Here is a 10,000-nt window from a genome sequence, read left to right on the forward strand (position 1 = left end):
CTAAATCCTGGATGTATTGCTAATAAATATCGAGCAACGGTAAGTTTCCTGTATATAGTTGATATCAACCAACAGTAGAGGTCAACAAATACCAGTTCATGGTCAATAAGTACCAACTGAAAGTAAACATTCAGAATAAAACAAACAGATATCATCTAAAAAGTAAATGCTCTCAATATGGATAAATGGTAAATATCCTGACTAGGGGTAATACTTGGTGATTATGATAGTTCATTTGAATTACTACTTGTTTGTAGATGCATCATTTCATATACAAAGACATTTTTACAAACTGTATCCACGAGTCATTAAAAGGATTCAGCTTATTCATGTTTCTTGCAGGTGGCATTCCACATAGAACCTTTTAAAGGCAGAAACCACAAAACCCTAAAAACTAACATAGAGTATATAATGGACACTTACGGAACACACCCAGCCTTTTACAAACACTATGATAGAGTAAAAAGGAAGCTTCTACCAGTTTATTACATATATGACTCATATCTCGTTAAATCGTCCGATTGGGCTGAGCTATTCACATCTGGTGGATCAATATCCATCAGAAACACGGAATACGATGGCATTTTTCTTGGCCTTCTTGTGGAGAGACAGCACAAGGAGAATGTCGCCAGTGCTGGGTTTGATGGATACTATACTTACTTTGCCACAGATGGATTTACTTACGGCAGTACTTGGAAGTACTGGCGAGAGATCATGAAGTACGCCAGAGGGAGAAAGATGCTGTTCATTCCCAGTGTGGGGCCAGGGTATATTGACACCAGGGTAAGGCCATGGAACGGCAAGAACACCCGATCTCGAGAGGATGGCCAGTATTACAAGCACTCTCTACAGAGCGCAGTAGACGTTAACCCTTCCTTTATATCTGTTACGTCTTTCAATGAGTGGCACGAGGGAACTCAGATAGAAGCTGCCGTTCCGAAAGTTACAAGTGACTTTACTTACTCGGATTACGGATCTCAAGGACCGCAGTACTACCTTAATATTACAAGACAGCATGTCTCAAAATTCAAAAAGGACAATTGATTATATATCTTGACTTTATGTATTGCAGAATTAAAAGTCCCTGGTATTTTATCTGTTTTTGTATATATTTAAGAAATAGATTTCATTTTTGAAAATACATGAGGTTTGAACTGCAATGCTTCATGCCGACGTACTTTTCATGAAATGCTAACACGCTTCATGGAAAGTATGCTGTTGTGAAGTGTTGCAGTTCATACACTTATGTATTTTGAAATTGATTTTCTTGTTTTCGTTTCTGTGAGAATTCCCAGTTGTTAAAATAAACATACTACATTTATCATGTAGTTCTGTATTCATACAGGCATTGTTTACAACTACTGCCCATTCATGTGGAAATACCCATCATTACAATTTGTAAAGATATCTATAGTTATTCAGTAGAACTTTTTACATAACTATAGTTTATATTCAGTAGAACTTATTACATAACTATAGTTATTCAGTAGGACTTTGTTTACATAACTATAGTTTATATTCAGTAGAACTTTGTTTACATAACTATAGTTATTCAGTAGAACTTTGTTTACATAAATATAGTTTATATTCAGTAGAACTTTGTTTACTTAACTATAGTTATTCAGTAGAACTTTGTTTACATAAATATAGTTTATATTCAGTAGAACTTTGTTTACATAACTATAGTTATTCAGTAGAACTTTGTTTACATAACTATAGTTATTCAGTAGAACTTTGTTTACATAAATATAGTTTATATTCAGTAGAACTTTGTTTACATAACTATAGTTTATATTCAGTAGAACTTTGTTTACATAACTATAGTTATTCAGTAGAACTTTGTTTACATAAATATAGTTTATATTCAGTAGAACTTTGTTTACATAACTATAGTTATTCAGTAGAACTTTGTTTACATAACTATAGTTATTCAGTAGAACTTTGTTTACATAAATATAGTTTATATTCAGTAGAACTTTGTTTACATAACTATAGTTATTCAGTAGAACTTTGTTTACATAACTATAGTTATTCAGTAGAACTTTGTTTACATAAATATAGTTTATATTCAGTAGAACTTTGTTTACATAACTATAGTTTATATTCAGTAGAACTTTGTTTACATAACTATAGTTTATATTCAGTAGAACTTTGTTTACATAACTATAGTTATTTAGTAGAACTTAAGTTTAAGATATATAAGCCACATTACCAGTTGCATTCTTCCACGCAAACTTTAAAATCCATTGTGACCACACTAGAAGTCGTAGTGTGAGCAAACCTTGTGATTGGATGATGGTCAGACAAAACAATTAGCACAAAGTTTCCATCAGCGGATGATGTTGAATCCAAACTTCAGGGTATTTCAAACTTTTAATTGCAAACTTTACAGTGCCTAGATGTAGACCATCTTATATTAATTGACTGTGTATTGTTTAACGTCTTACAGTGCCTAGATGTAGACCATCTTATATTAATTGACTGTGTATTGTTTAACGCCTCTCTTGAGAATGTTTAACTCACCTGAGCTGAAAGCTTGAGTGAGCTTTTCTTATCACCGATTGTCTGTCTGTCCATCTGTCTGTAAATTTTTCACATTTTCATCTTTTCCAGAACCACTGGGCCAATTTCAATCAAACATGTTACACATAATCCATGGGTGAAGGGAATTCAAGTTTGTTAAAATTTAAGGGTAATGTCCCCTTCAAATCACCATGAAAATGTAAAAATTGGGTGGTGTCTTATAAAAAATCTTCTTCTCAGGAACCACTGGTTCTCAGAAAAGTTCAAATTTTCACGAAAGCTTCCCGACATAGTGCAGATTCATGTTTGTTCAAATCATGGTCACCGGGGGTAAGGTGGGGTCACAATAGGGGATAAAAGTTTTTCTTGTGATTATATAGGGAAAATCTTCTTCTCACGAACCACTAGGCCAGAAAAGTTGAAATTTACGCAAAAGGTTCCTGCAGATTCAAAAATGTTAAAATCATGGCCTCTGGGGGTAGGGTGTGGCCACAATGGGGGGATAAAAGTGTTACTGAAAAAATCTTTTTTAAAAATCTCAAACTATTTGAGCTAGGGTTTTCGTATTTTGTATATACACTGTACATTTTTTTTAAAAAGACCTTTCATATAAAATGCAATAGTGTGTGACCTAGACCTGGAAGTTTGACCTATTTTTAAAAAAAAGCTTACCTATTTAAAATATCCTGAACTATTTAAGGTAGATCTTTCATATCTTGTATATATATTTCTTATGACAAGACCTTCGTTTGTTATCATGATCTTTGACCCTGTGACCTGGAACTTGTAATTTGACCTACTTTTAAGAAAACATAACCTATTGAATATATTCGGAACTATTTTAGGTGTGGCTTTCATATTTTGTATATAGATTCTTTATGGCAAGATCTTGTACACAACAGTGTTTTATCTTTTGACCATGGAGTTTGGCCTACTTTAAAAAAAAAAATCTCTGACGTATTCAATATCTCCTAAACTATTTAAGGTAGGGCTTTTATATTTTGCATAGAGGTTCTTTATGGCAAAACCTTATTACTTTTTGAAGCTTCATCTTGTGGCATTCATCTGAAAGTTTGACCTATTTTTAATAAAAATCATATCTTTTTAATATCTGAACTATTTAAGATAGAGTTTTCACGTTTTGGATATAGATTTCTTATGGCAAGGTCTTCATTTCATACCATGATCTATGACCTTATGACCCTGGTCTCATCCAGAACAGCAAGATTATGTCAGTTATATTGTTGTTGAGGCATCTCTGCTATGTAAATTCATTTCAGTTACGTTGAGATCCTTTGAGGCCACAATATGGGGTCAAACTTGATTTTTAAAATTCTTAAAAATCACAACAGCTGAGCAATGGCAGGGCCAAGGTGACTCAGGTGAGCGATGTGGCCCATGGGCCTTTTGTTCACTCATATGGAGATGCCACCATTGTCGGTGAAGGACTTATATATGCTCAACACTTACGGCCTTTGAGTAGGAAGTTCTTTATCGTGCCACACCTGCTGTGACACGGGGCCTCGGTTTTTCTGTCTCATTCGAAAGACCACCCCAATTAATCGTCTCTTACGACAAGCAAGGGGTATTGAGGACCTATTCTAACCTGGATCCCCACGGGCCGACCATCTTATACAAGATCCTCCTAAATGTGTTTGGTTTCCTTTCAACTCCAGCTTCATGAGCTAGATACACTGTGATATCGATAGTTGAAAATGATAACTGCACTCGCTTCAGGTCCGACATTCAGAAAGCCCAGACTTTTCTATTATTTTGAATCGGACGATAGGCTGAATATGAAAAGGACGAATTTGACACCAGGTCGTACAAGAAGACTATTAATACAACGTATTACACACATTAAAACAAAAACCACGCACTATCCTTCTGTCTTTGAAATTAGTAAACCAGAAACAGTGAAAGAATTAGATAGGTTACACGAGGAATATGTACTGCTTCCAGTCGACAAAATTCGTAACAACATTGTCTTTGTATCGAAGACTCGTCATTACAACTATTTAAACGAGCTTTTTGGCGTTGATTTCACATTTGGTAATCCAACTTAAACTGCCAGGTTCCCTTTCAAACGACGAAAAACTTCAGAATCACGTTTGTGTTTTAATATTCCAGTCAATGAGACGAATGAATGCGAGTTTCTGTATCTGTACTCGATTCCAAATAATGGAAAAACACTAACAGAGATACTCTGCAGGATCCAGTAAATGTTAAACAAAGACACATCTTTCTTCCTCACAAAAATATTATAACTCCTGTGAAAGGAAACGTATTGTGCTACAACCTGTGCGAGAAGTGGTGTGAATAAAATGTGCATCCTACAGATTTCCAAAGAATTATTCTTTAGAATAACAATTCTCCCCCCACCCCCAAATCAACAGCATTAAAACGTTCGCGACTTATCAACACTTTACACCATCATTCATCACGATAAATTATAAAGACTGGGCTTTGTGATATCATAGATATCTTCGATGAAAATGGAGCTCTGAAATATGTATATCTTGTGACCAGTCATCCAAACATCAGTTTGTTATGCACCGCTCTGATTATATACACAAGCACTTTGAAGTTGACTTTCAGTTAAAAAGTAATAAACAAAAGAAATTTTGACATAAGTCTGAGTTTATTACATGATCCAGGGGTCAGGACTTCCAACAGTCTGTTTGAATTCCAATGGACACGAATTCATCTCCTTCAACTACTGACGTACATTAATTCTTATGGGGCAGAATGTATTCGAAAGCCTTTGTATGAGAAGACAAAATTTCTTACGATGGCCTTCCAACTCTACATTTAGATGTATATTGACGAAGTTTTGTCTATTAACAATACTCATTTTCATTCATAAATGTCGATTCGATATATCCAAGTGAACTCGAAATACAAGATATCACAGGGAATTCTTCTATTTTATCTGCTTCATGCTAAGATATCTTATTGAACATAGATGTTAGCGGCAAACCAACAACTCCACTTTGTGACAAACGAATGACTTTATCTTCTCCATAGTCAACCTCCCATATTTATGTAGCAATATTCCATTACCCCCCGCAAAAGGTGTTCAATACGAATATTTTAGAATTGATTTCTTTCTTGAGTTACTTTTAGATAAGGGCTCACGGCAGGTGTGACTGGTCGAAAGGGGATGCTTATTCCTCCTAGGCACCTGATCCCACCTCTGGTGTGTCCAGAGGTCTATGTTTCCCTACTCTTAATTTTGTATTTTTTTTTTTTTTTAAAGAATTATGAGATTGATCACTCTTCGTTATCTTCACTAGCTTTCAATTTGAGCAATAATAACATCCACGGTATAAAAATTTAGCTCCTGGAAATAGAAATATCATCATACAAGAGCTTTGAATAATATGTATTTAACGAAGTATTAGCAAATTGTACTTTAACAAGAGTACCGCAAACGGTACAACATCGCCCGTTGGACCTGTAAGCACATTATGCACTCTGAATTGATATCATACACGTTCCGAATAGAAGAGCATTAAAATAGATCATGGTGCACCAATCTATCTGACATATGAACTGATTATATATTTCTCTGAGAGGGAGGTTGTGACAAAATGTCAGTGTAATATCCGTATCCATGATGAGAAAAGGCTAAGAAATCTATTTGACCTACTTTTAGCTCAAAAGTAGGTTACGGTGTACCAATCAAGTTGAAATGTGAAATGATTATGTATTTCTCTGAGGGGGGGGGGGTGACAAAATTTCAGGGTAATATCTGTATTTATGACGGAAACTATTTGGAAAACTGACTTACTTTTAGTCCTAAAGTAGGTCATGGTGCACCAAGCAAGATGAAATTCAAACTGAACTTATATTCTTCCGAGAGGAAGCATGTGACAAATTCCAGCTAGGGCAATATCTGTATCCATAACAAAAACAATATTCTTCTATCAAGTGATACTGCGACCTTGATCTTGATTGATTGATTGTACATTGTTTAATGTCTCACTCGAGAATTTTTCACTCACATGGAGACGTCATCATTGCCGGTGAAAGGCTGCAAAATTTAGGACTATGCTCGGCGCTTACGGCCTTTGAGCAGGGAGGGATCTTTATTGTGCCACACCTACTGTGACGCGGACCTCGGTTTTTGTGGTCCCATCCGAAGGACCGCCCCATTTAGTCGCCTCTTACGATAAGCAAGGGGCACTGAGGACCTATTCTAACCGGGATCCTTGACCTTGAGAAACAATAGGCAGCATAAGGTGTATTTGTACCAAACTCGACGGTCCTAGTTCCAACGGTTCAGTCTGTATCCTGCTTAAAAGGTTTTCCTACTAAGTGATACTGCAACCTTGACCTTTGACCTGGAAGAACAAAATGCGTCCGCCACTTGGCATGATGAGTATATGTACCAAGTTTGACGAATCTACTAAGTGATACTGCAACCTTGACCTTTGACCTGGAAGAACAAAATGCGTCCTCCACTTGGCATGATGAGTATATGTACCAAGTTTGACGAATCTAGCCCCAATAATTTGATTTGTATTCTGCCTACAGGTTTTCCTATCAACTGATACTACGACCTTGACCTCTGACCTTGAAAAACAATAGGCATCTTCCTCTTATCATGGTAATCAAATGTACCACGTTATAGAATCCTTGAGCTTACGGTTTGGTCAGTATCTTGCCTACAAAGTTTTCCTATTAAGTGATATGACCTTGACCTCTGACCTTGAAGAACAAAATACGTCCTCCACCTGGCATGGGGATCGAGTATATGTACCAATGTTGACGGTCCTAGCCCCAATAGTTTGGTCTGTATCCTGCCTACAAGGTTTATCTACCAAGTGATACTACGACTTTGACCTTTGATTCCTGACCTTGAGAAGCAATAGGCATCACGCCCATCATTGTGATCATATGTACCACTTTGTATGATCCTGGAGCTTACCATTTGTTTTGTATCCTGCCTACAAGGTTTTCCTACTAAGTGATTCTACGACCCTGACCTTTGGCCTTGAGAAACAATAGGCTTCTTCCTCTCATCATGGTGATCAATTGTACCAAGTTTTAAGATCCTGGAGCTTTATTTGTATTATGCCTATAAGGTCCGGACAGACATTCAGATGGACGACGTATAAAAAGTAAATTAACATCTACCAGACATACAATGGAACAAGATACATGTATGCTGCTAAAATTTTCCGATTACGACAAGTACTATATTAACCCCCTCCCCCCTCCCCAACTCTGCCAGAAAAAGTCAGAGACGGTCAAAAACGTATCGAAGTATAATAAATGTGAAATTTAAACGTTTTGACAATAATTGATTTATCATTTTGAACAATATACAGTTCTAAGTGGATCCCACACACAATAAAATTGAGTCTTCCGTAATATAACAAACATTACACATTTCTAATTTTAAAAGATGCAGAATAAAAAAATTACCCTTTACTGTTTGGTCACTTTTGGTTTATTTTCATTATTTCATATTATATGCCATAATAGTAGTGGATTCAGACAAAAAATTCAAAAGCGGACACCTTTTCCACACTAACGAGGGAGTAAGCATCGTCACCTGTCAGTTCCAGGAACTGGGCTATGGCACCAATTGTATCAGGAAGGCAAAAATCCAACGGATCAGACCGAGATTTGAACCCAGCCCCCCCCCCCCCCCCCCCCCCCGAATCTCTAATTAGGTGCTCTACCACCTGAACTTGGCTGCCACATAGTCAAAAGGAGTGTGTGCTTGTGACTGCTTCTCCCGTACCCCTCTCTATAGCTCTGTCACTGTTGTACATGTACATGTAATACGTATATGTATATATGGGTATATTATAACTTTATGACAAACGGTATGATTTCAACTTCTCCTTCGTCAACTTTCCATATTTATGTAGCAATATTCCATTATCACCTGCATACGGTGTTTATATCTCTCAACTGATTCGATACGCAAGAGCTTGTTCTGCCTATGATCAGTTTTTAAATCGAGGCGGTTACTGACAAACAAGTTGATGTTGCAGGGGTTTCCAGTCTCGTCTAAAGTCAGCATTTCGCAAATGCTATGGTCGTTATAACGATATAGTTTGCCAATACAACCTATCATTGGGTCAAATGCTGTCTGAAGTGTTCTAAGGCCGTTCTTGGCACACTGATTTTGACTATGGATTACTCCATTTACCTGATCTGAAGCATATAGGTCTCACAGCGGGTGTGACCGGTCGACAGAGGATGATTTCTCCTTCTAGGCACCTGATCCCGCCTCTGGTATATCCAGTGGTCCCTGTTTGCCCAACTCTCTATTTTGTATTCATTATAGGAGTTATGAGATTGGTTACTGTTCGTTATCTTAATTCACCTTTCATAATGCATGAATTGAAGTATTTTGTATTTGAATTAAGCAAGAAAATCGTTGGTCTCATTTGTAGTTGATCATTGTGGTTCATGGGCCTTCTGACCGTATACTTCATTGACGATCAATGACACAAATTCAAGTATGTCCGTAACGAATATTTTACGTAAGATTTATTGAATAACGACTTCTAATTCCTCTAAGTACAAGTTAATATTATATCAAAGGTTTATCTTTAGAACGTTTGTCAGTATGGACAAAGTTTAAATATGGAATGAAAATATTTTTAACATTGATGAAATTTTTCCAAATAAATTTAATTTGATTTTGATCGAAATGAATGAAAGAGAAACAGAATTGATTAATCGTCTCGAACATGTCAAGGATATTAGGTAAGCATGGTACTTATTCTTGGTATTCCTACTGAAAGGGAAGAGAAACGAAGGTTTTTAAGATTGATTTTTTAACTTTTTGTCCAATGATCAATCTCATAAATCCGATACTTGCTTTGTTCACAGGAGTTGTCAATTTTATCTGTAAAAGGTTTACATTGTAAACAACCACTGAGATTCGTGAGCTACTATGCTGAGGCAAATCAGTGGTTTTTGTTTACGTTGTAGACCTTTCACACAGATAAAACTGCAGACCCTGTTCTTTGTTCTGTCACTAAACTACTTGGGATGTATGTGAAAGAGAGAGTTTCCTTTCGTGGTTTTAAAATATCATAGGCTATGAACACCATTATCCCTCTATAGTTAGAGTAAATATATCCCGTGCAACAGAGAAGAACACTCGACGAGTATACATCTATTCATGTTTCACGTGAAAAAGAAGAAAAAGTGCTAAGGTGTCTGATACTACTGCAGATCACAGGCACTTGTTTCTGTGTATAAGTTATGATGTCTGTTTATTTTGATAACAATAATGTTATAATAATATTCTTAGTATACAGACGTCATAACTTATATACTTATATACAGAAACATGCACCTGTGCTGCAAATATATATTGGATTTCAGCCTCCTTCTCTCAGTGTCAACATTGATATGAAATTTCTTGACTGTGTTAACAATTTAAAAAGGCAATTCACACCACATTGAGTGTGACAGTATGTCGCACTTATTCAGCATTGCACAG

At 36.3% G+C, this 10,000-nt stretch overlaps 2 protein-coding genes across 4 annotated transcripts in view; both read left to right on the forward strand.

Moving 5' to 3' along the window:
- LOC125677699 (glycoprotein endo-alpha-1,2-mannosidase-like) overlaps positions 1-1,095 on the forward strand; it is a 16,044-nt gene extending 14,949 nt beyond the window's left edge. For all 3 annotated transcript variants that reach the window (XM_048915838.2, XM_048915837.2, XM_048915839.2), the window contains one exon: positions 343-1,095. In XM_048915838.2, coding sequence (XP_048771795.1) covers positions 343-1,044 — 702 coding nt within the window. In that variant the 3' untranslated portion in view covers positions 1,045-1,095. The remainder of the gene's footprint in view (positions 1-342) is intronic.
- A 7,983-nt stretch (positions 1,096-9,078) lies between these two features.
- Positions 9,079-10,000, forward strand: part of LOC125677700 (zinc finger C4H2 domain-containing protein-like) — an 8,855-nt gene continuing 7,933 nt past the window's right edge. Inside the window, exon 1 of the mRNA XM_048915841.2 lies at positions 9,079-9,255. Within this exon, the coding sequence (XP_048771798.1) occupies positions 9,200-9,255 (56 nt within the window). The 5' untranslated portion in view covers positions 9,079-9,199. The remainder of the gene's footprint in view (positions 9,256-10,000) is intronic.

Source organism: Ostrea edulis, chromosome 3 (genome assembly GCF_947568905.1).
Source record: "Ostrea edulis chromosome 3, xbOstEdul1.1, whole genome shotgun sequence".
NCBI classification, from domain to species: Eukaryota; Metazoa; Mollusca; class Bivalvia; order Ostreida; family Ostreidae; genus Ostrea; species Ostrea edulis.